This window comes from Oikopleura dioica, chromosome XSR (assembly GCF_907165135.1).
Source record: "Oikopleura dioica chromosome XSR, OKI2018_I68_1.0, whole genome shotgun sequence".
Taxonomy (NCBI): Eukaryota; Metazoa; Chordata; class Appendicularia; order Copelata; family Oikopleuridae; genus Oikopleura; species Oikopleura dioica.
The window spans coordinates 9240677-9265058 of NC_137294.1; the positions used below are offsets into that span (position 1 = coordinate 9240677).

Here is a 24382-nt window from a genome sequence, read left to right on the forward strand (position 1 = left end):
CCCACTTGGATACTATTGCCCTGACGTTGATCCTGTCCCTTGTCCGCCGGGAACATTTGGCGGAGAATTCGGTCTAAGTGAGGAAGATCAATGTACTCCCTGTACCGAAGGCTATTATTGTCCGCCTTTGGGCGTTCCTCCAACCGGTGCAGGTGAATGGCCTACAATAGAAGTACCTAGCTGCGAATTCGATCATATTTCTCTTGGAAATTACACTTGTAATGCGTACAAAGAATGCCGACCAGGCCGATACTGTGAAACTGGTTCATATGAAGAGACAGAATGCGTTAAAGGCACATATCAACCATTTCCTAGAGCAAAGTCTAAAGAGGAATGCGCTCCATGTAAATCTGGTAACTATTGCGACGAACCTGGACTCGCGGAGCCAAAACCTTGCCCAGCTGGATTTTACTGTGAATTCAATGTGGATAATTTCATAAGTACTCCCTGTCCACCGGGAACTTATAGTATTTCCGAAAGTTTGCGATCGAAATACGAGTGTCCATTATGTGGAGGTGGACTTTATTGCAGTGGAGAATTAGATAGTCTGACTGATACGGTTAAACCGCCGAAAAATTGTACTGCGGGTGTTTACTGTAGACAAGGTTCTCCATCAGAAGACGATTCTAATTGCAATCTTCCTGACGAAACAGATCCATTATATGTTCCAGGTGTTGAGTGTCCCATTATTTGTCCACAAGGAGCGTATTGTCCGGCCGGATCATTTACTCCACAACCTTGCGAGGAGGGAACATACACTACTGGCCCTGGAAAAGGCAAAAATGATGATTGTGAAATGTGCAAAGCTGGGCATTTTTGCTCCGGAGAAGTTTTATCTGACCCTGTTACAGGCGTTTACTACGATGGAACTTCTGGTCAATGCGAAGGAGGTTATTATTGCCCAGGCGGTAATATTCGAAGCAACGGTAAAGATGGATCACTAGATACAAGAGAGTGCAGTCCTGGCACCTTTTGTCCGCTCGAGAGTGCTGACGAAACTGCTTGTAGTGACGGAGAATACCAAGAGTATAAACTTGGCGCCGAATGTGAAATATGTCCTCCCGGGCACAAGTGTACAGTTGCAACAGGTACATTTGATCCTGTCATATGCGAGAACGGCGAATATTGCGACGGTGCCATTGTTAATGATTGCGATGCAGGAAAGTATTTAAACGTTACCGAGCTCTACGATACTACTATCATCTCTCCTTATACAATGGGAGGTATTACAAAAGAAGAGTGCAAAGCATGTCCGATCGGCTTTTATTGTGGCAGCCAAAAACAAGCACTCCAACACAATGTTCAGCTAAATATGCCTGTCTAGGAAGTCAGAGTGACCCGACAAAAGACATAAATAATGTTTCAACTGAATGTCCTGCTGGATTTACTTGTCCAGCTGGCACGGGCTCAAAATTCGAAAACCCTTGTGCCCCTGGTACATTTAATGAAAATCCTCTTCTTGATACTTCTTGCAGTGCGTGTACTGCTGGTCGAGTGTGTGATAAATATGCCACAGTTGGGTCTACAAATGTAACTTTCGTTGATTGTCCTGCTGGTTATTTCTGCCCTGAAAGAGCCTGTAAAATCGTACCAACACTTGACCCAGCAAATACGAATGACCCGTGCGAAGATGTGATCGAGGAATGTCCTGCCGGATATCATTGTCCTCTAAACTCCGCTGAGCCAAAAGAATGCCCAGCTGGAACTTATTCCGACAGAAAACTTTTGTCGGGGTGCTTTGATTGCGAAGCTGGATTTTTCTGTCCTGGTGAAGATTACGCTAATTTCTTTAGTAACTACGATGATTGCATAAATGAAAGTTACTGCAGAATTCCTTGCCCTGCTGGTTCAAAATGCGAATCTACTGGATTATCGGCACCTAAAGAATGTGACATCGGAGAATTTAACCCATATGTAGGTGCTCTTCAATGCTTACCATGTGAGGCGGGAAAAGCTTGCCCTACAAAAGGCATATCCATTCCAACAGACGATATCGATTCTGGTTATTATTCTATCTCAGGAGCTGATACGAAAACACCATCAGGAACTCCGGATGTTAACGGGCCCTGCCCAGATGGATATATTTGTGGGTCAGGACAAACTTTGCCGAATCCATGCGCTGAAGGTGAAGAGTCTGAGTCTGCTTCAAAATCAACTACATGTGTTCCTTGTGGTGAAGGCAAATTCTGTCCTAAGAAAGCAACGGAGTCTTCGAATGGTCTACCTTGCTTGGATGGATTCAGCTGTGAAAGTGGCTGTATAAGCGCAAATTCTGTCACTGAAGATAAATGCGTGGTTTGTCCAGTTGGACATGAATGCAAAAAAGGCAGTATATCGAACTGTGAACAGCAATATCAACCAAGTGTGGGCCAAAATGAATGCTTGGATTGTCCCGCTGGAAAAGACTGTGAAAAAGGAATTGCTGCGGATTGTCCAGAAGGACACTACTGTGAGGAATCCAAGGGTAAAGCTGAGTGTGGCAGAAATACTTTTGCAGATGTTACTGGGCTACAAAATTCAAGTGAATGTTCACCGTGTCCTCCAGGAATTGATTGCAGCAAAGAAACCCTTCCTATCAGCAGTTATCCAACGACTCCTTGTCCCGCTGGAAACAAATGCCTTGGAGGAGATGACCCATTGACATGCACATCTGGAGGCTCGACTTATTGTCCTGAAGGCTCGATAAATGATGTTGCAGTACCAACCGGACAACTTTCTTCTGATGCAGCAACATTGACACCATGCGCTGAGGATGAGTTCTGCACTGGAAACAATCCATCAGCTTGTTCGAACGATCACCACTGCCCTGTTGGCACTCCGTTTGAAATTCCCTGTGGAAGACCTGGTGCTGAAAGCTGTTTCAGTTGCGATGAAAATTTTTATTGTCCATATGATGCTTCTCAAAACCCATGCCTTCCTGGTTTTCTATGTCCACCAGACACACCGATTCCTACAAAGTTGTGTCCTGCTGGAACAAAATGTAATGACGGAATATCAGTTGACTGCAATGGAGCTGAATACAATCCAGCAGAAGGACAGTCAGAATGTATCGAGTGCCCCGCTGGAGGAGATTGCACGTCCACTGGAAAAGATCAAGTTGATCCAACTGATTGTCCGGGAGGTTCATTCTGTGAATTCGGTCATGTAACAGAAGATTGTGCGGCTGGAAGCTTTGGCACTGATCTTTCGACTGGTGCACAGAGTCAAGAGCATTGCCACGAATGTCCTTACGGTAAATATTGCACTGGTGGTAAAGATAACAACAATTGCTCCATCGACGGAAAAGAATGTCCGATCGGCACCGAAACAGACAGTCCAGACGAATGTCCCGAGGGTCATATTTGCATCCAAGGCAAAAAAGAGCTTTGTCCAAGTAGCCTATATCCTGACTCATCAAATATAAACTGCATTGCTTGCACTGAAGGTGGATATTGTCCTGGTGATGGCTCATACGTCCTCTGTAACGAAGGATACTATTGCCCGAGTTCATCCGACACTTTGCGTCCTGATCATCTTTGCCCCGTTGGGAATGTTTGTCCAGATGGCTCTGAAAAACCACAAGATTGCTCGCCTGGAAACAAAACTATTGAGCTTGGAAGTGAAGTTTGCATGAATTGTGATGCCGGATACTATTGTGAAAATGGCTCAGACGAAAAAGAATGTGGCGCTGGCATTGTCTGTGCACCTGGATCAACCGATCAGTCTATCACATGTTCAGATGGATATTCTTCAAGCGTTACAGGGCTTACTGATCAGTCAGAATGCCAGCAATGCGAAGTAGGCACCTACTGCAAAGACGGCAAGCAAACTTCTTGTGATCCAGGATGCGACTGTCAAGCAGAATCAAGTGTTAGTTGCCCGAATAATTGTCCAGCAGGGAGTGAATGTTCCCTTGCAACAGCCTTGCCATGTCCACCTGGTCAATTTAATGATGGTACTATTGGAAATGCTCTCAGTTGTGATCCTTGCGTTGATGGTAATTACCAGGATCAGCACGGACAAAGTACGTGTATTGATTCCTGTGCCGAAGGTTTCTATTGCAACTCTGGCGCCAAAAGTGAATACCCATCTCGACTTTCTAACGGCACTGATTTCGGCATTTGTCCCACAGGTCATTATTGCACTGGCGGCAAGAAAGCAGAATGTCAGGAAGGAACTTATCAAGATAGAGAGGGTCAAAATGCTTGTTTCGACTGTCCCGCTGGTTATTTGTGTAACGAAAAGGGCCTAGATGACTACATAAACCATCCTTGTCCAGCTGGTCAATATTGTGGCAGGAAAGCGCTTACTGGAATTGACTGCCCAAGTGGCAAGTACAGAACGACTGAAGGAGCTAGATCTGAAGAGGAATGTCAGCTATGTGAGCCTGGAAAAGTTTGTCCAGGCAAAGATGTGCAAAATGACTGCCCTGCTGGTTATTACTGTTTTGTTGGAGCAAAAGACAACGGGCCACTGGCACCAGAGCCCTTCAACTCCGCTATTAATATCACAATTGATGGAACCGATAGAGAAACAGTCGGCATATGCCCCATTGGTCACTATTGCCCAGCTGAAACAGCTCTCCCCAAGCCATGTCCGGCTGGATTCTACTGTGACATTGAGGGAATGGAAAAACCAGATACCTCAAAAGAATGTCCTGGTGGAATGTACTGCATCTCGGGCGCAAAAGACGATAGCACAATAGTGATCCCAAATCATAAGATAGATTGTCCACCAGGCTTCTATTGTCCTAAAGGAACAAAAGTACCAATAATGTGTCCTGCTGGAACGTACAGAAATGTCCCTGGGGGCGCTGATAAAAATTCTTGTAGCCAATGTCAAGAGGGATTCGTTTGTTACCAAGGACAAATTGAAACAGACGAGAATCAGTGCCCAGAAGGCTTTTTCTGTGAAGCTGGAGTAAAAGACATCTATGATAGAACTGGTCCAGTGTATACGTACTTTTGCCCTCCTGGATTCAGTTGTAAAGATGGAATCAGGGAACCTTGTCAAGCTGGCACCTATCAAGCTGATAGAGGAAAACTTACATGCAACACATGCCCTGCTGGATATTACTGTCAAGAAGATCTCATCAACGGAATATGGTCTCCAACGTCTTGCCCAAAAGGAACTTACTGCCGAGCTGGTTCTGATAGCGCTACTGATTGTCCCGTCGGCACTTTTGGTTTAACTTCCAATCTCCAGTCCGAAAGTCAATGCACAGCTTGTCTTGCCGGTCATTACTGTGATAAGGAAGGAATGACAAAAGATCTTGTTTTAGCTAACAAATGTAATGAGGGCTATTTATGCACACCAGGCTCTTCAGGGCCGAACGGTCAAAGAGACGGCAGTGACGAGGAAAATAGATGCGAACTGGGTTCCTACTGTCCTGCTGGTACACCGGTTGCAATAAAATGCCCGGCTGGAAAATTTAATGATGGTAGTGATCCAACAATGTTCGTGGATTGCGCTATCTGTACTGAAGATTTTTATTGTGAATACTCTGGAACAATCAGACCGGTCGCTTGTCCGAAGTTCTATCTCTGTCCTAACGAAGACTCAGACCCCGGAGAAACTGGGCTGGATGTGGGTGCAATCATCGCAAAAACTGGAGGCAGTGTGACCCCGTTTGTTTGTCCACTCTATCATCAATGTGACGATGGTCTCATAAGAACAGCAGCAACTTGTCCTGACAACACCTACCGAGAGGAGTTCGAGATGGACCCTTCACACACTGAACATTGTCAACCTTGTCCCAGTGGAAAAACTTGCCAGCAGGGTCAAATTCTTGATCTTTGCGCAAAGGGTAATTTCTGCGATGAAGACGTAGGAACTGTTCCGTGTCCATTAGGATCTTATAATCCAAATCTGGGATCATTCTTGGACCCGAATATTACATGTGACAAAGATATAGCTAATCTTCAAGCTTGTGCCGTTGAGCAAAAGGTCTGTCTGGCTTGCCCTGCTGGTTACTACTGTGATAACCCCCTTGGAACTTCTCTTCCAAAGCAATGCAATGCAGGTTATTATTGCAATCAGAACAGTTTTGATAAGGAAGAAAATCTTTGTCCAGTTGGTCATTATTGTCCAGCCGGGACTGCAGAACCCGTTCCTTGTCCGGTTGGCACTTACTTGGACGATTCAGGAAAAGAAAAACTTGATGATTGTAAACTCTGTCCTCCGAAAAAATTCTGCGATGAACCCGGGCTTTTCCAAACTTTTAGTCTTATTGATTGTAAAGAAGGATACTTTTGTGGTCTCGGATCTCCCAGCAGAACTCCTGAGGTTCAAGTTGATAACAGAAACTCAACCGGTGAATATTACGGTCCATGCATAGAAGGCGAATATTGTCCAAGTGGAGACAATGCTGCACCAATACCATGCCCAGTAGGTGAATACAATGATCTAGTTCATCAAGGAAAATGTTCTACATGCCCCGCTGGATACGAATGTCCAGGTGGCGACGTCTTACCAACACCGTGCAAAGAAGGATATTTCTGTCCAACGAGCGAAACAATACCTCAAATGTGTCCTCCCGGAACATATAATCCTTCAACACTCGGCTATCTTGAGGGAACTCATTGCCAGAAGTGTCCAGACGGAAAGATATGTGATCAGCTCGCTCAAGAAGTTCCTACAACGTGCCCTCAAAAGTCTTACTGTCAAGGTGGAATTCAAACCCAATGCAAATCCGAAAAACTTTGCGACTCCATTGATCAAGGATACGAGAAAAACTGTCCTTACGGAAGCCAGTGTACCGACAGTGATGCTGGGCCTTGTGAGATTGGATCGTATTGCGAAAACAGCACTCCAACTAAATGCGAGCCCGGTTCATATTGCCCTTCTGACAGTGAAAAATATCCAACATTGTGCGAACCAGGAACAACTTCTAATGTACTGGGCGCGACTGTCGATACTTGTAATGAATGTACTCAAGGTTACTGTCCCCAATATGGAAACTCTGATGATAGTCTTAACACCGTTTCTGACGGCTTTTACTGTGACTCAACTAAGCCGTGCGGTGCAACATCTACGCCAAATTCTTGTGAACCCGGATTTATGTGTAAAAATGGGCTCAGATCTGAGTGTTCTGCTTCAACAGAATTCCAAAGCAACAGTGAACAGTCAGAATGCTTACCGTGTGGAGATGGTTTTACTTGCGATTCCTCTCAGCGGTTCGAGTGTCCTGAAGGAACATACTGTGCTGCAGGAGAAAACATTGAACATGAATGCAAAGAAGGAAGTATTGGATTCGTATCCGGCGCTTCGGACGAACAAGAAGCATGCAGAGACTGTCCTCCAGGGTACAATTGTGATAAAAAGGGAATGAAAATATCAGATCTGCCAAGTAACCAATGCCCAGTTGGCTACTACTGCGAACTAGGTACTGATGGCTTGAATATTCCAGAATGCGAAGAGGGTAAATATTGCAATGGAACTTCGACAGACGTTTACGGTTTCCCATGCCCAGTCTCAACATTTTCAAATTCAGCTGGTCTAGAGGATGAGGGTCAATGTAGTCCATGTTCAGCCAATCGTTACTGCCCCCGCTCAGGACTATCCAACATTGACGACTTCCTCTGTCTGGCTGGATATGACTGTTTTGCAATCACTGGCAACTCCCAACCTAATCTACCAGATAACATTTGCCCAGAAGGAAAATACTGCGAGCAGGCGATGCCAGCCGTCAATTGTAGTGAAAACTTTTACCTTGATAGAACTGGAGCGACTCAAGAATCGGACTGTGACGCTTGTCCAGCTGGAAAAGACTGTAGTAAAACGTCTGGAATTTCGGATTCTCTTGATGACTTAGAATCTTGTCCTCAAGGATCATACTGTCCAGGAGGCGTACCTCAAGACTGTGATATCGATAATGACTTTGGCGTTTGCGATGAAGAAGGACTTACTGATCCTATTCCGTGTGCAGATGGAACATTACAAAGCTTATCAATTTGTATACCATGTGCTCCAGGCTCAAAGTGCTTCCTCGGAATGGAAAGTGACAAAATCAAAAACATAGAGGAGGATTGTGGTGCTGGTTTTTACTGCTTAGCTGGCACAGAACGACTGGGTGAGCCTTGTCCAAGCTCCACATTCTCAAATGCTCTAATTGCAACTGATGACAGCACTTGCACATCTTGCACAGCTGGTAATTATTGCGTCGGACTCGGTCAAACCAGTATAACTGGCGATTGCGAAGAAGGCTATTGGTGCAGTGGTGGAAATGAAAGCCCTCGTCCAGAGAATGAGCTCAACAGCACAGGCAATCTTATTGGTAATGCTTGTTCTCCTGGAGAAGAATGTGATACCATCGTAGCGACTCCTTGTGCGGAAGGATTCTATCAGCCTGATTTTAGAAAAAATCATTGTGAGATGTGTCCAGCCGGTTTTTATTGTAAAGAAAAGGGGACTACAGTTCCAGTTGAATGTCCACAGGGTAATTATTGTCCAGAGGGAACAGGAAGTAATGCCACTTATGAAGATGGAATTCCTTGCCCTGATGGCTCGACAGGAAGTCGACCTGGACTTGTTGACTTTGACGATTGCACTTTGTGTGCAGCAGGAAAATACTGCAATAGTACTTCGATCAGTATTGATCCGCAAGGTCTCAATTGTACAGAAGGCCATTATTGTTCTGGGGGATCCTCGGTTCCAGACCCTTGCCAAGCGGAAGATGGCGACTGTGATAATCTTACTGATTATGAGGAAACATGTTGGGACTCATTAACGCTCTCGAATAAAACCGTGGGTGGAGTCTGCGTTCCTGGTTATTTCTGCCCCGAAGGATCGGCTCGTCCTCGACCATGTGATGCAGGAAAATCTTGTCAAGGCTTGAAACTATCGGAGCCTGATGGTGGATGTGATCCTGGATACTACTGTCCGACCGGAAGTAAGAGTCCACAAGAAAAAGTATGTCTCCCCGGTCATTATTGCTTGGCAGACAGTGCATACCCTGAGCCATGTCCTCCAGGAACATACGACGTTACAGATACCGTCGATTCGACTCATAGAACTAATTCTTCAATTTGCATTGAAAATGAATCACAAGTTGACGGATTTGCCTTTGAAGGCTGGGGAAACACTTTCCTCACAGGTGTGGAATGCGAAGCCGGTTGGTATTGCGAAAAAGGCACTTATAACCGCTATGGAGATTTATGCACAAGACACCACTATTGTCCTAAACGCTCATATTATCCAATTCCTTGCCCAACCGGTAAATGGCAACCTAATTCTGGCTCGATAGAATGCACAGATTGCCCAGCAGGATGGTTTTGTAATGTCACTGACATCGGAAATTCGCATCGAGAACCGCCTTCAGCAGAAGAATATCCAAAGCCGTGTGAAATCGGGTATTATTGTCCTGAGGGTACCACTAAACAAGAAGTTTGTCCAGATGGTACATATGGTAATAGAACAAGACTTGCCTCAGCAGATGATTGCCTAACCTGCCCACCGGGATACTATTGTTCCGATGGATTCATTGTAGGTATGTGCCAACCTGGAACGTTTTGCACCGGCGGACAAGGCCCCAACTATGCACGAGGCCTCTCGTACTACTTGGACATCTCTGAATCTTGGAGAGGACAGTTTCAATATCCAGAAGGCGCTTCTGGATTTTGTCAAGCAGGAACTTACTGTCCAGAAGGGTCACATGCGCCTATTCCATGTCCACCAGGATTTTTCGGAAATTCGGGTAATCAATCAGATTTTACACTTGCATGCGAGCCAGCTCAACCGGGAAAATACGTTGGTGTCGAAGCAGGATCATCGAGTGATGAGAAAGAATGTCAGAATGGCTTTTATTGCGCTGGAAGATCAAAACTTAGTCGACCTTATGATGATGCAGCACTAGGCAATCTTGGTGGAACAATATGTCCCGCTGGCCGTGAATGCGAAACTGGAAATATTGCTCTGTGTAATAATGGAACATTCCAGGTTAACGAAGGACAGAACCAATGCATTGAGTGCACACCTGGATATTTATGTCCACAAAAGGGGGTTACATTACCCTTTAGTTGTCCCGAAGGTTCCTATTGTGAAGAAGGAAGCTCTGAAGGAAGCGAATGTGCGGAGGACTCCTTTAATCCCGTTGAAAGACAGTCAGATTCATCTTCTTGTTATCCTTGCAAGGGTGGCTTTAAATGCAACGGTGGTGACAATGTAGACGTCTGTTCCGACAGAAATTATTGTCCAGAAGGCCAAGGCGAAATATTGTGCCCAGCAGGTCATCTTTGCACGGAGCAACTCTCATCACCAGAACCTTGTGAAACCGGTTCATATCAACCTTCTGAAGGAAAAACTGACTGCGAACCTTGCTTAGGTGGCCATTACTGTGAGTTCCGAGGAGCTAAAGATGTGACAGGTCCATGCGAAGGCGGATATTATTGCAACGGGAACGTTACTGATCCGCGTCCATCTCCTGAAAAATGCTTACAAGGAGAAGCATGTCCGATTGGTGCTATTGATCCTATCTTGTGCAATAACGGCAGTTACGCACCACTCGATCTGATGGAAAAATGTGAAATCTGCCCGCCTGGTTATTACTGTGATGGTATTGACGAGCTGCCTTTCTGGCGAACAAAATACGAAGGAGTTGTACTTCCCATTGAGTGTAATAAGGATGAATATGAGAATGTTATTCCTCCTGATGAGTTCGGATATTGCGAAGAAGGATCAAGATTACCAACTAGATGTCCTTCCGGAAGTCTCGTTCAAGGAGCGCCGCAGTTGTTTGATTCTACTGAATGTGAACCTTGTCCAACAGGATATTATTGCGAGGGTGGTGCAATTGCTGGAGAATGTGAAAAGGGAAGCTTTTGTTTGGCCTCGAGTGGTGAAAAAGACTCTAAAGAAAACTTCTTTGATGAACATATTTTGAGCGAGAACACTCTATGTGACACCGACCAAAAAAATGGCTGCGCTGGGAAGTGCCCTCCCGGATATTTATGTGAAGAGGGAACAGATCTTCCAATACCTTGTCCTCAAGGACAAAAGCTTGCAGACGGAACCCTTCTCACAGCTCCTGGTTGTGAAGACGTAGGACCAGGAGAATTCGGTGTGCAAGGGTTATTCGACTCTGAAGGGAAGCCTTTCCTCTGCCCAGAAGGATATTATTGTCCTGGACCGGATTCTACACAAAATATCACAGCTGATCCTATTCCGTGCCCAGTTGGAACATACATGAATTCAGAGGGTGCCAAGGATAAATGCACTGCGTGCATCGGAGGCTATGACTGCACCGAGCTAGGCCTTCGGAACTATGAAACCTTTATTTGTCCACCAGGACATTATTGCTTAGCCGGGGAAGGCCGAGAACCTTGTCCGAATTCAACTTGGAGACCAGATGTTGGTGGTAGCAGTGATATAATTGGCCATGAAGATGGATGCTCTCTTTGTCCAGAAGGAGAATATTGCCCCGAAAATGTTATCAATGATGCTGGCGTCCCTTGTCCACCTGGATTCACTTGTCCTGAAGGAACTGAAATTGCTGATGAACTGTGTCCAGCTGGTTATTATTGTCCAGAATCTAGCTTCCACGAAAGATATCCATGTTCTGCAGGTTTCTATTGCGAACTAGGAAGCTGGAACGAGACTGTTTGTGAATTCCCGTATTATTGTCCACCGTTGACTGATAAAGAGTTTGGCTTTACGTGCGACCTTGGTCACGGTGCTCTAGCAGGTTTAAATAGAACTAACGAAGAAGAATTTTGTCAGCTATGCCCTGCCGGAACATATCGCTCTCGAGAAGATCAACCAGAGTGTGAACCGTGTCCAGCTGGCATGTCTTGTCCTGAAGGTACCGGAGAAGATCCCAGAGAGCCCATATTGTGTCCGATCGGTCACTATTGCCCAACAGGAAATCCACTGGGACGACCTATCCCCTGTCCACCGGGAACATTTTCAAATGAAGTTGGAGCTCAACAAGAGGCTTGCCAGCCATGCCCAGTCGATACTTATAACAACTTAGAAGGACAAGCAGCTTGTCGGCTTTGTGGAACCGCCTCTATCGCGAGAGAAGGATCAATTCAGTGTCAGTGTATTGGCACAAATCGTATCTTCCAATTTTCCGATGGTTCTTGCATCTGTAAGCAAGGATATGAGTCCCATGGCTATGATGAAGCGGACGACGAAACCGAAGTTAACAAAAGATCAGATTGCGTGGAGATTGTCAACGATCGCTGTGATGATGGCTTCGTTCGCGATGCGTTCACACGAGAATGTATTACGGTTGATGACGCGGATCAAAAATGCGAGGACAGTAATCTCCAATGTAAATCGGGAAGCCCTGTTTTCGACCAAAACTACGGAACCTGCTTCTGCTCGATTGTTGATGCTGTCGAAGACATCGAAGGATGCTGCTATATTCCTGAAGCGAGTGTCGATGTTGCCACAGGAGAACTGACTATTGACGGAGAAACTATCGACGGTGTTTATGGACTCAGTCCAGTAAATAAAACATCGGCATTTACTGTGTCACTAAGTTCCTCCGGCGTGTTTGCTGATTTGCCAGTCAATGGTTCCACTAGAGCTCGACGTCAAGCTGAATTCGCAAGTGCAGAACAAATTCAGCAACCTGCTATTTGCCTCCTTCCCGGTGAAATGGTGCTTTTTGAACTCGATATCAAATCAAATACCGCTGAGTCTCACTATCCAAAATACCAAGTTGGATCACTGTACAATTCCAATCCTGATTTCGACTACGGAGCATTTAGAACTCTTGAAGCTGTTATTTTGGAAGCTGAAGATGATCAATCTCTGAATTTTGATAAATTCGCTTACATCTTTGAGCAAGAAGGGAACTTCGTGTTTTATAGCTCTCAGAATGAGCTTTACACAATCATTATTCACGTCGCATTGGAGGGAACAAGCTGCGGTTCTGGCACGGAAGATTCCGAAAATATTCGCGTCCAACCTCAGTCAGAAAGGACCTTTAGCTCGTTTGGTATTTCCAGAACAACGAATATCAATTTAACGCCGAATTGGCCGCTTATTGCTTCTCTTTCAATCACCATTATCCTTCTTATCTTGATTCTCCTTGTCTTTAGTACAGTATGGAGCCGAAAAGATCGTTCCTTTTCTCCTTGGCAGTATTGGAAGCCGAAATATCTTGCAACGGATATGCCTTATGTCTACCCACCGCTTGTTGCTAAAAACATGGAGCATAACTTAGATGAGGACCTTCTTGAAGAAGAAAATCAACAACGAGAAGATCACCTCACATCACAAGAACTATTCGACCGACTTGAGGATCAGAATCTTCAGATTGCATCACAAATGCAAAACCATCAAAGACAATTGCAAGAGTACTTCGAATCAATGCACCAAGAAGCTGCAAAGCTTCAAGCTTTCATTCAAAAAGCGAAGGAGCCGAAACAACAGTCCAACAGCAAGAAGGCTAACAAAATTCAAAAGAATGAGCTCGACCAAGTTACAGCAATCAAGAGCCGACAGACAATTACTGTTCAGGAAAAGAGTTATTTTTGTATCGTATTGAATGAGTTATATTTTTTAAGAAAATAAATAGGGCCTTTTTTACAAAAAGAAATAAGTCTCCAAAGGATCAAACCGCGGCACGAGCTCTGATGACTACTGTTCAACAGCTACTGAATCAATTGAATCAAGGAAGAGTACTCATTACGGAAGAGATGGTTGATGCAGTACTTCAGAATAAATCTGACAAAAAGAACGGCCTTGAAGCGGGTGAGCAGGAAAAAATTGTCAAGGAAGAGATCGAGCTTGTCGAGAAACTTTGCACTGTGGATCTTGACTCTGAAGACGAACTAGCAAGACTTGTGAAAGAGGAAGCGGATCTTTTGGCTAATGCAAAGGACGAACAAGAGCGTAATGAAATCATCGCAAATTACAGTGCTATGAAAGCGGCTTTGCAGAAGAGACGAAAAGATGATCTGGAGAAGCAAAAGGCCGCGCTTAGACAGCGACTTGTTGCGCGTCGCCGCCAAGATCTAGCCAAAAGGGTCTTTCCGGTCTTGATGAAGAAAATAATCAGCTTATCAAGGACATGGAAAACAAGACAGAGAAGATGCTTGCCGAAGAACGGTCTGGAGCAATTGTGGAGATGATGACAGCATCGAAACAAGTTCATAGTGACAAGAAAAAACGGATCAAGGCAGTTTACATGAACAAAATGTCGACTCGCGTGAAACCAGAGAACAAAGATCAGTTTGTGATCGCTGCTGATAATGCTATGGATCAGATAGAAAACGACTTCGCCGCAAAAATCCTTTCTGACTTGGAACGCGTCGACGAGTCTGGCTCAGTAGAATGGGAAGAAATCTGTAAAGCTATGGAAGCGAACTTCGCTAGCGAGCAAGACATTGCAACGGCGAAAGCAAATCATGACTACCAGCTGCTTGTTGAAAAACAAGCAGTTTTGGAAAATGTTCAAACTACAGAAATCGACGAGATCTCAAAAACTCTCCAAGGACTTATCGAAAAGTACAGTAACGATCCGGATTCGATCTTGAATGATTTCAATCAGCAGATGGCGGAGTTAGAGGAAGGTTCGAATACTGAAAAACAGCGTCAGAATCAACGAATTCAAGAGCGCCTTAGGAATGGTTCTCTAAACTTATTTTATAATCGTACACATGATTATTTATGATGCACTTACATAACACTAGTTAAAGCTATTTAAAAATATAATAATTAATGAACCGCTTTCAAAGAAAACTGCACAAGGACAAAATAAAAGAAATCGAACGTGATGCACTTGCGAAGCTAAAAGCAATGAACGCAGTTGATCTCAGCGGTGATGACGAATTGGATGGTCAGTTCGCCCAACAACTAGCCGAGGTCGCGGACAAACAAGCATCAGAGCGAGAAGAACTCGAGCGTGAGTTGGCAGAAAAGGAAGCCGAAGAACAACGCCGACTTGAAGAAGAACTTGCTCGACAGCAGAAACAGACCATGTCAGAACTCAACGCCAAACAGCAAGCAGAAATTGAAGCGCGCCAGGGTAATCTTACAGACTCGCAAATGAAGATGATGCTCCTCGCTCATAGCAAAGCACAGGAAGAAGCCCAAGACGCACTCAATGATAAGCATGCTGCACAGCAAGATGCACTCAAAGCTCGACTAGCTAAAATGCGACGAGATAAGACCATGAAACTGGAAACGAACCAAGAAGAGGAAATGTCTAAGGAAAAAGAGCGAATTGACGAGGAAATTAAAGAACAAACACGTCAAAAGCAACTTGAAGCCGAGAAAGAAGCTGCGATGAAACTGATTGCTGATACTGGAGCTTCCACGGAAGAAGTCATTGATGCGATTATGGATCGACGACATCGAGCTGAAATCGAAGCATTCAATGCAGAGATGGATGAAGAGCTCTCTCGAAGACTCGAAGCTGCAACGGAGGACGGGGTTCTACCTGAGCATGCAAAGGCGAAAATCGAACATGACATGCAAGTGGAAAGAGCTGCAGGCCTTTTGAACTTGAAGGAAAAACACTACCAAGAGAAACTTGCAATGCTCACGGAACTCGCCCCACTTGCAGCTAAGAATGCTGAAAATGACAAGAAAAAACTCGAAAAGGCACGCAAGAAAATCGAAGAAGAGCAAGCACAGCAAGAACGGGAGCTTGCCGCTGAGCGAGAGAAATGGGAAGCTGAGCAGAAACGGCTAATGGAAGAGGAAATGGGCAAGTTTGAGTCCGAGCTCGATCAGAAACTTCTTGAAGAGGAACAGCGTCTGGCAGAAGAGCTCGAAGAAAAACAAAAACAACGGGAAAAAGCGGAAAATGAGAAAAAGCAACAGCTGGAGGAAGAACTTGCTCAGAAACTTGCCGAAAACGCTCAAGCTGATCACGCAAGACTGTTGGCAGAACATCAATCTCAAATCGACAAAATCTCAGCAAGACAGGGACTCGACAAGGCAAAAATGGCAGAACAAATCAAGAAACGCTTGGAAGCAAAGAAACAGATTGCGATGAAGGAAAAGCAAGTCGAAGTTGACGGCGATCATCAATTAGCTGTGGAAGATTTCGAAAAGAATCAAGTCGAAAAGATATCGGAGAGAAAAGCTGCTGCTGAAGAGGTCGAAGAAGAGGAAGAATTTGACGGACCCTTGACAGAAGCACAGCTTAAAAAGGTTCTCGCCGGATTGCCATTGCTCGGCTCTCTCAACAACATCAAAAATTTCCTGCAAAAGAGTTTCCTCGATGAAGACGTCGTTTATGGCGATATAAATCCGATCGATATAAGCGAGCTCGATAAAGTTGAACTTCTAAACTATAACTACGCCATTTATTTGCTGAAATTCTTCAAATCAAATCTGAGAGCGGGAGACGCCACTAGAATTGTTATTTCTGAACCCATTCCGCAATCCAAAAATGAGTTTGGAACCGATCTTTATGTCAGTGGCAATGATCTCGTCATAAGACGACGAGTTTTCTCTACTGAGCCAGGTAATTCTACCCGATATTATTTCGATATCATTATTCAAGTCTTACCATTAGGATATTAATTTCTTTTTGAAGGTAAACTTGCAGTGGTGCTCTCTTGGGCATTCGCAACTGCTGTCGGCGAACAAAAGAAATCCAAGGGCAAAACTGCTGGCTTCGTTCAGCAGGTGTTCTTCCAAACTCAAAGTCTCCTCATGAACGAGGCATTCCTGCTCCTCAACTCAGACAACCGCCGCGTTCCCAAGGAACTCACTGAAAACTAAGCCTAAGACTACCGATCCTGCAATCCGATAAACACTGAAACAATGCCACAACTCTACATGCAAAAGATTGTATATTTTTTTACTCACTGAAAATAAATTTTACCAACAAAATACGCGCGCCACATTAAATTCATGGGAGTTTGTCGTGGTAAGTCAGACGTAATAACATGGATGGAATGTATTGTTTTGTAACATGTTTAAGTTGTTTTTAAGTAAAGTTCATTTGGTTGAAAAAATTGATATTCTGTAGAGGCGAAGTTCAAGGATGTTTATCTTCAGTTAGTTGACTTTGATTTGAAGTGTTCCTAGTTTGGAAAACATTAGAAGGTATAAACCAACACAAGGCGGTACCTTTACTTTGAGATTGTATGACTCTCTTTCTTTTACCCATTGATTGGCTGCTTGGGCATTCAGTGGCGAGTTGGGATTGGGATCATTCAAGAGTGATTGCAAGCTAAAAAAGGTTACGCCGGGAATGGTCAGTAGTTCCAAACCTGAGAAGAAGTCCGCGAATATCCATAGCAGCAGACCACTTTTCATTCAGAATATCGAGGCATATTCTTCCTGCCATGTCAACATTGGGGTGCCAAACGGGAGACTAAAATCAAAGCTAAAGAAAGAAGAAAAAGAGTTATCTAACCGTGAACTTGCAATTTGGCGGCTTCAAGGGGTACTCATCAGAAAATTCCATTTGTAATTTCAGTTCCATCCCTTCGTAAGGACTATCAGACGGTCCGTGAATTGTACCAGCCCACTTGAAGAAATTTTCGCCATCGGGAAAAGCAGAGATGCCAGCGCTCATACAGCTGAAAAAATTTTAGCTTCGAGATCACCAAATAAAGCGGCACGTACCTTGGATCAGTAAGAAGCTGGGAAAGCTCGGCATGAAGGCGCTTTGAGAGAATTTGGCCGCTGGTCTTCACATTGTTAGTACTTTTAGATTTCGCTCCCCCAACTCCGACATCCATTCCCGGAAGTGCGTTCTGTTCCATCCGAAACTAAATGAGTCGACTTTGAGATAGGTTGAAATTAGTCATTGGAAATTGAGCTCATGCAGTTGAGAAAGGAATGAGGACACTGCGTTTTAAGTTGAAGATATAGCATTTGAGGGAGATTCCTTTAGGAAATAGTACTTTTAAATTGATTACAGTGGGTCAGAACTTGAGAACGTCAAACCAAAGGAATTTGGTTCTATAAATAGGGCAAACAAAAACGTTATTTAAGAACGAGTTTTTCCTTGAAATCGAAAACTTTGGAGGTCAGTGAAAGTCGGAGAATAAAAAAAGAAATTCAGTCACTTCAGAGTAGTGTAAAAAGCACCAGTATGTGACAATGACTACTGCTCCAAATGAATTTAGGTCTCATTGAAATTTTAGTATTTCGAAGAGGAAAAAAGAAGAAGTCAGAAAAATGAAGAAGTTTCTAGAGGTGGTGAGCAACTGATAAATCGATCGAAAAAAGTTCAATCAAATTTCGAGGCTGTTCTTCGAGAGGCTGAAATCGTCAGAGATAGAATTCTTTAAAAGGATTGAAGAATATTAGATAAGGAAATTAATTCAGTTATATAAACTATCAAATCCTTTCCTTGTTCTTGAGAGGTCGTGGTAGTGATCGGAAAAGATTCATTGGTGGCGGTACAGAACTCGTGGAGACGTTAGATACATTCGCTTTTTTGGGTGAGGCTTCTTCGCTGGGTTCTCTGGTCAAGACAGACGAGCACACTTGTTTGAGGCGCAAGGCCCACTCTTCTGCGTCGGGTTTGAGAATTGGTTTGAAAACGGCACGATTGCCACTGCCGTTTATCGTTATCGTACCGTCAGATAGCTAACTCATTTGATAAATCCGTAATTGATTGACTACAATTACCTCCCATGTCATTTTTCGCGTCGAAATCGAGTACTTAGGAATGTATTCCTTCGTACTTTCTGCTTTCTTGCAGATGATAGCGGCAGTTTCGAAGAGGAAACAGTGGCGTTCTCTATTCTTCTGCATTGGCAGAATTTTCTCGTTCTTGAGTACGACTTGTCCTTGAAGAATGAGCTCTGATCGCGGAACGCTGGAGTGCTGGAGCATCGCCAGGTGAATAGCGTCATTAGCTTTCCTGGGAATGTCCTCGACCATTTTCAGGGCTTCCTGTAGTTTACTCTTTGAGTGTGCACTTCCAATCGAACACTGCTATGTTTAGGTTTTTTAAAAATCTGATTTACGTAAAAGAGCTGCTCTAGAACACAAAAAATAGAAGCATCGTTTGAAAATAAAACCTTTGCCTGAAGCTCTCTGAGCAGCATTGTGTACTTGGGTATGCGTTGAACAGGCCAGATTAGACACGAATTCAGTGGCTGGGGAGCGTTTTTCTTTTGATGGACACCAGCAAAATAGCCTTCGGACTCGTTCGCAATTATTTCTGTCGATCTGAACGTACCGTTTGGGATCAGAAATGGATTAAAGACGGAGAAAACCGTCATCCGTGAAATAGAAAACAGCGAAACTCGAAAACATAGTAATTAAGTGTCTCGCCTTTAAAATTCATAAGTAGTTACCTTTCTCTTCCCTTGCAGTACTCGACATATAGTTGACAAAGTCGATCCGCATTAATAACAAAGCAGTGCGCTATATCGTCAACTTCAAGGGCTATCTGTAGCTGGGAGTAAAAGTCTTCGTGGAAGGCCAAGAGCTCCCGAATGTTCCCGAAAATTGCATCGACATTTTCACGAATCGGGGGAGGAGCTATTTTTTCCTTCGCAGCGGGAAGATAAATCTAGAACGGAATAATTCTAGCTCCCAAGTAACAACTTACTGTTAGACACAATTTGAGAATAGAAATACACTCAGCTTCTGTTTTGAGTAATTCTGCTTGCAACAAGCTCTGTCTCTTTGTGTCCCCTTTCTTATTCTTTGACGCTTTCCCGTTTATGTTGTTTTGGTTATTGGGAAGTTCTAGAGACTCGAGATTATAGGGCGGGTTCTCCAGCTTCACTCCGGCATAACTATGCACATCGATATGTTTTTGCTTGATTTTATGCAGCCAGGCTTTGATCTTGCTCTTGTGCGCGTTCGTATCGTTGATTTCACTTATTTCAAATATTTTCTGGATGGCACGGTTTAACTTTGGCAAATTAGCGGTAACTTGGGCAGGATTTAGTTGCATGTTCCTCTGCATCTCATTCAGGGCGCATCTAATTCACAATAAACAGTGATTACTTGTCAATTGAACATACCTGCAGGAGTTTTGGAACATCAGAAAAATGTGTAACTGTTCGAGGACTTTTTTCTTTGCGGACCATGCTCGATGAACTTCCTGATCTGCTTGTCTCAGATTAGACAGCAAACCGATCACCAAGTCTTTAGTACTTCTCGCTTCTTCTGGTATAAGCTTCACGAAACTGTTTCCGTAGTTGTGGCCCATCGAAGTAGCATCGTTAAGCAGTTTCCGTTGAGCTGCATGCTTTTCTATTGCCTTCTGCAGCTGCGAGAGTTCCATTTCTAATTAAAGTGTTAAAAAATGAACTTGGTTTTGGAAAACTCACGATCTGAAATTTCTGGGTCGTAAATCTCACCACTTTTATCGCTATATTCCTTTTTAAGACTATCAAGCGCTTGGAATACGTCGTCATAAGTAGTGTAAAACTTTATTGCCTTCTTGATTAACAACTTTCGATCCTCAACCATGAGCTGTAAGCCAGACCAAACGGCGTTAACTTCCTGTCTCCGCGTGATTACTTCGTCAGCGTCGGGTTTGTTCGTTTGTTGGATCATCTCAAAGTCTTGCATAACTTGCTCAGTACGATCCATTACTGAGCCGTATTGCTTGAATTCTTGCTGGGTGAACTCGGCAGATTCCAGCGAATCTACTTTGCAAGGTGCTCCTTCGAACAGATGCTGCGCCTTCTTGAGCCAGCCAAGAGTCCAGGCAGCGTTCTGAAATAATTTTCAAAGGTTTTAACCTTTGGATACTCGTACGTTTAGCGCTTCTTCCATTTGGCCTTGATGCTCCAAAAAGTTTTGGGTTTCTTCAACCAGTTGTTCGAAAAGTCGCTGTTCTTTGTTTAATTTCTATAAACGACTTTAATCTTTTGAATAAGCGTGCTTGAGTGTACCTGTAAGTACTCTTCTGTTTTGTCTATATTTTCGTCTCTAATCATCAACAAGTCGCGACCAGCGCGGCCAAGGTCGAAGCACTTTCCTTGCTCCTTGATTTTGAACGCGTTTAGTTCCTGTATAAGATGGCCGAAGTCGGAACCACTTCTTTGAGTTTCTCGGTTAGCACTCTTGTTGTAGTTCAATCGCCACTTTTGAAGCTTTTCGCACTGTTCGTCCACTTCTTTCTCCCATTCAACGCGTGCCTTCGCAGCTTCAAGCCGCGCTTGGTCCGACGCTAGCTGAGAGTTCAGCTGACCTTATAAATTCGTTTTAAATTTGCCCAGCACAAAGCACTCTCATCCTTCGCCACAATAAAATAGATTCAGAACTTACCTTGCCCTTTCTCGATCGAATGAACGATGTCCAGAATGTGCTGTTCTGCGTAGGGATCAGATCTTTTCAGCCGAGCTACTAAATACGCCCCTTCCGAGACGGTTATCTTCATCGCCACTAAACAATAAGCTCATTATCCTCATAGATGAAAGTGATTCTTGCCTTTAACTTCGCTTCGATTGCGCTCGAACTGCTGGACATCGCCTTGACCATCGCGTTGAACACGCAACTCATCGAAAATTTTCCAAATCTCTTTCACTTTTGTGTAAAACGATACGGCAGCTTCCAATAGCTCGCGTCGCGCTCGTACCTCATTTTGAAAAGCGTCCGTCAGATCTAACGAATTCAAGAGAAAGATAGCGAATCAAAGAACAACCTTTTAATGTTTGGCACTTGTTTCCGATGAACGAATGGTACTGCTCGAATTGAGTGGTTAGAGAATGTCCAGTACTGAGCAGCTTTTCGACGTTTGAATAAGTGTTTTGGCAGACGCGCTCGAACTCTGCATGCCTTTCCAAAAGCTTCGTCGCTCGTTCCTGGCTTTTCCCAATGGAAGTGGATTTGTCGAGAAATGGACGTCCGAGCTTGTTGATCCACTTAGATACTTTCTCCGCGTCTAGGTAAAAGGCGGCGATCTTGCGCGAGGTTTCAGCGCAATCGCGTACTCTGTCCCTCAGGCTTAGTAGCTCATCCAAAGCCTCGCAAATAATCTCCACCGAAGATGACATATCCAGCTGAATAAGGGTTTTAACGCTGTCTGCTCCGGGGCATCATCACAAAGGGTCACTTTTAAAATCAAACTACTGCCTTTATCATTTTTAGTGACCCGAAGCTTTTGCATATGTTTTCATCTAATTTCTATGAGCTGTTCGTTGAAACTTCATGTTTAGTTTTTTTCATGGTTAACCGATAAATATACTTGTAAAGTTTCTTGGGGCATAAATGACAGTAAAGCTCTTCGAACAACAGTTTCAAAAAAATGTTCCAAAATTCGCTCATCGTTGGAATAATAATTGAATCGATGAAATTAACAGAAGCAAACCTCTGCTCATATATTTTAGCACAAGATCAACATACCTTAATACGCTTGTCATCGTCTGTAGTGTCTTGAAGAAATGCCAATAGTTTTTTGCCGCTCGACGCCACTGATTTATGGAGTTGATGGCACATTGTGCAGAATTCTTCCGCATTGATTGCCAGCGTCTCGTAGTCCGTTGTCGTCTCGAAGCCTGTTCTACGGTGGCACGCGTCCAAAAGGTCCTGCATGTGTCGAATCCAAGCGTCGCACTGCCACTGAAAGTTGTCCCTTCCTTCCCAGAAGGAGGACGCTTCTTTCAAGATCTTGTTTCGCTCATTAAGTCCCTTTCAAAGGCGTTTTTTCTTGGGACTAACGAGAATAGTGTGAAATATCAGCGCTCTTCTATCAGCGGATCAAACGTTCTCTTCAACGCCTGTTTCCTGAATGAGTTCGTTCCACTCCCTTTCGAGCTTTGAGCACATCGGTTCCAGAAGCGGCAAGAACCTAGCTCTGTCGACTGCTTTGTAAATCCACTCTTTATAGAGCTTTTCGGCTGATGCGCAAGCTTCGATATTCTTTTCGCGCAAGCGCTCTGTTTCAATTGCATCGCGGCCTATTCAGGGATAAATCATCATTGAATTTTACGCCCTGGGGATAACTCCCCTTGACGAGCATGAAAAAAGTTTGTCCCGCTCCGATTTTACGCGCTATGTGGTCGAACTTGCAGCGATGTTCATTGACAGCGTCGAAAATGTAGTCTAAAAGTAGCTTTTAGAAACTGCCCGCTTAGGAAATAGACACAACTATACCTGACAAGTTCTCTTACTGACCTTTTATTGAAGACTCGGCATCGCGCGCCCGTATTACTTGAATCAAGTATTTTTCGGTTTGCTTCCAAACTTTACGTAGATCCGCGTTTTTCTGATTCAAGATGAGACTCTCACTCGTCTCGGGAGACACGGAGACAGACTCAACCTCGATCAACGTCTTCTGAACGTTGGCTTGATTTCGCTTCTTCAGATTATTCGCTTGAAGTTGACACTTTAGCAACGAACATGTTAGTTCTTGATATACCTTCTGTCAATTCCGGTGGGAAATCCTGGAGCCGCTTGTTTAGTTCTGTTAGCTCCCCGATTCTGTCCTGGCATCGTTGCTTTACGATGCTTTAGAATTACCGAATGCTATCATGAATGTAAGATATGTAGACATCCAAGAATAGACCGTGCTAAATATGGATCGAAAGACTAAAGACTAAAATGACAAAAATAGATACAAAATCGCAATTTCGTAAAGCGAAGAATTATCTGAAGCTCATTCCTGCGCCTGTTGGCAGCGCCATTCCCAAACATTCGGCTGTTCCATTCAGCTCAACCTCGCTCTTCTTCTGTTCATTATTTTTTGGGAAGATCTTTTTCCTCGGATCGTCTTCTCTTGTGACAAGTGAGTCGTATTTCTTTTCGGATTTTTTATTTCTTTTCGGAGTTGGACTCTGTATCTGGCGCGTTCCTTGCTCGGCAGCCAAGAGACCGTCGATCGCGGCGGTTTTTGCGGCGACGCGGCCGCCCATTGGCCGAAACTTATCTCCCGAAAATCAAAAAATCAAGGCCGCAACGGAATTTCTTCAAGAACAGCTGTTCCATCGAGCAGCCAAGTCCGACCAGTCAATCAAGCGTGCACGTGGACTTAGCTGACCCTGCTCGTTTCTCTCTCGTTCCATCTTCCGAGTACCTAAGCATCCCATTTTTAACATCAATAACTCAACCAACTATATTTTATCGGAATTAACTGCATCATAGGGAATTTGCTAATAAGCTTAAAACAGTGATAAAATGGTAAAGACATTTCTCGAAAATTAGAATTAACGATGAATACATACTTAACATCTACTTTAGAAGAATGTTACTGTCATAAACAGAGTTGGTAAAAGCAAGTTAACCGCGGCCTTACTCATTAAAACCCTCAAGAGTAAATATGGTTTTTAACCTGTCAATATTTGGGTCTAGGTGTCTGCTGATCTCTTCTCTTCAATGCATCTCATTTCATGCCCAGAGTGTTTCAAGAACTGCGCCCGTGTTTGTCTATACTCGACATTGCTTCAGTACGAGTAGAATGCATGACGGTTCAAGTTCTCTAACGATCGCATGGTGCTTGATTTAAAATGGTAAGCTGCCCTGGAAATAATGCAAAAGGAGACAGTACTGAAGTTATTTCTGGAACTCGAGAGGC

At 44.0% G+C, this 24382-nt stretch overlaps 5 protein-coding genes across 6 annotated transcripts; 2 read left to right on the forward strand and 3 right to left on the reverse strand.

Annotated features, from left to right (window-relative positions):
- The first annotated feature begins 1110 nt into the window (after positions 1–1110).
- On the forward strand, positions 1111–13947 carry LOC145709199 (uncharacterized). The gene is made up of 3 exons (XM_081786879.1): positions 1111–13467; positions 13530–13821; positions 13913–13947. Exons 1-3 carry the CDS (start codon positions 1249–1251, stop codon positions 13945–13947), a joined length of 12546 nt encoding a protein of 4181 aa, XP_081643005.1. The 5' UTR covers positions 1111–1248.
- LOC145709200 (uncharacterized) lies at positions 13854–16776 on the forward strand. The gene is made up of 4 exons (XM_081786881.1): positions 13854–14558; positions 14622–14626; positions 14671–16405; positions 16478–16776. Exons 1-4 carry the CDS (start codon positions 14000–14002, stop codon positions 16663–16665), a joined length of 2487 nt encoding a protein of 828 aa, XP_081643007.1. The 5' UTR covers positions 13854–13999; the 3' UTR covers positions 16666–16776.
- LOC145708579 (putative ubiquitin-conjugating enzyme E2 C) lies at positions 16640–17678 on the reverse strand. The gene is made up of 5 exons (XM_081786266.1): positions 17518–17678; positions 17306–17471; positions 17160–17263; positions 17017–17119; positions 16640–16970 (listed from the first exon to the last, which is right to left on the reverse strand). The coding sequence occupies exons 1-5, from the start codon at positions 17655–17657 to the stop codon at positions 16941–16943; spliced, it is 543 nt and encodes a 180-aa protein (XP_081642392.1). The 5' UTR covers positions 17658–17678; the 3' UTR covers positions 16640–16940.
- A 10-nt stretch (positions 17679–17688) lies between these two features.
- On the reverse strand, positions 17689–22521 carry LOC145708578 (triple functional domain protein-like). 2 transcript variants are annotated; one of them, XM_081786265.1, is made up of 14 exons: positions 22216–22521; positions 21515–21872; positions 21301–21474; positions 21139–21255; positions 20763–21061; positions 20626–20718; positions 20193–20583; positions 19884–20148; positions 19463–19841; positions 19206–19423; positions 18933–19077; positions 18532–18837; positions 18250–18489; positions 17689–18182 (listed from the first exon to the last, which is right to left on the reverse strand). In XM_081786265.1, the coding sequence occupies exons 1-14, from the start codon at positions 22402–22404 to the stop codon at positions 18132–18134; spliced, it is 3225 nt and encodes a 1074-aa protein (XP_081642391.1). In that variant the 5' UTR covers positions 22405–22521; the 3' UTR covers positions 17689–18131. The 2 variants fall into 2 exon arrangements, with proteins under 2 accessions (XP_081642391.1, XP_081642390.1); XM_081786264.1 differs by having other exon boundaries at positions 18532–18840.
- Positions 22522–22569: 48 nt separating this feature from the next.
- LOC145709201 (uncharacterized) lies at positions 22570–23691 on the reverse strand. Its single transcript, XM_081786882.1, has 5 exons — positions 23474–23691; positions 23231–23309; positions 22987–23184; positions 22851–22914; positions 22570–22768 (listed from the first exon to the last, which is right to left on the reverse strand). Exons 1-5 carry the CDS (start codon positions 23516–23518, stop codon positions 22570–22572), a joined length of 585 nt encoding a protein of 194 aa, XP_081643008.1. The 5' UTR covers positions 23519–23691.
- Positions 23692–24382: the final 691 nt, after the last annotated feature.

Excerpts from the sequence above, each read along its gene's own strand:
- LOC145709199 (XM_081786879.1), top strand. The coding sequence starts at position 1,249 with ATGTCCGATCGGCTTTTATTGTGGCAGCCAAAAACAAGCACTCCAACA. Across the intron at positions 13,468-13,529 it reads AAAAGAGTTATTTTTGTATC|TCTCCAAAGGATCAAACCGC; the intron begins GTATTGAATGAG and ends AAAAGAAATAAG. Across the intron at positions 13,822-13,912 it reads TGCAAAGGACGAACAAGAGC|ACAGCGACTTGTTGCGCGTC; the intron begins GTAATGAAATCA and ends GGCCGCGCTTAG.
- LOC145709200 (XM_081786881.1), top strand. The coding sequence starts at position 14,000 with ATGGAAAACAAGACAGAGAAGATGCTTGCCGAAGAACGGTCTGGAGCA. Across the intron at positions 16,406-16,477 it reads AGTTTTCTCTACTGAGCCAG|GTAAACTTGCAGTGGTGCTC; the intron begins GTAATTCTACCC and ends TTCTTTTTGAAG.
- LOC145708579 (XM_081786266.1), bottom strand. The coding sequence starts at position 17,657 with ATGGAACAGAACGCACTTCCGGGAATGGATGTCGGAGTTGGGGGAGCG. Across the intron at positions 17,472-17,517 it reads CAGCTTCTTACTGATCCAAG|CTGTATGAGCGCTGGCATCT; the intron begins GTACGTGCCGCT and ends AAATTTTTTCAG. Across the intron at positions 16,971-17,016 it reads CATACAATCTCAAAGTAAAG|GAACACTTCAAATCAAAGTC; the intron begins GTACCGCCTTGT and ends TTTCCAAACTAG.
- LOC145708578 (XM_081786264.1), bottom strand. The coding sequence starts at position 22,404 with ATGCAGGACCTTTTGGACGCGTGCCACCGTAGAACAGGCTTCGAGACG. Across the intron at positions 19,842-19,883 it reads ATGTTCCAAAACTCCTGCAG|ATGCGCCCTGAATGAGATGC; the intron begins GTATGTTCAATT and ends ATTGTGAATTAG. Across the intron at positions 18,490-18,531 it reads CGCGAAAAATGACATGGGAG|CTATCTGACGGTACGATAAC; the intron begins GTAATTGTAGTC and ends CAAATGAGTTAG.
- LOC145709201 (XM_081786882.1), bottom strand. The coding sequence starts at position 23,518 with ATGGAACAGCCGAATGTTTGGGAATGGCGCTGCCAACAGGCGCAG. Across the intron at positions 23,185-23,230 it reads CCCACCGGAATTGACAGAAG|CGAATAATCTGAAGAAGCGA; the intron begins GTATATCAAGAA and ends GTCAACTTCAAG. Across the intron at positions 22,769-22,850 it reads CACATAGCGCGTAAAATCGG|CCGCGATGCAATTGAAACAG; the intron begins AGCGGGACAAAC and ends TCCCTGAATAGG.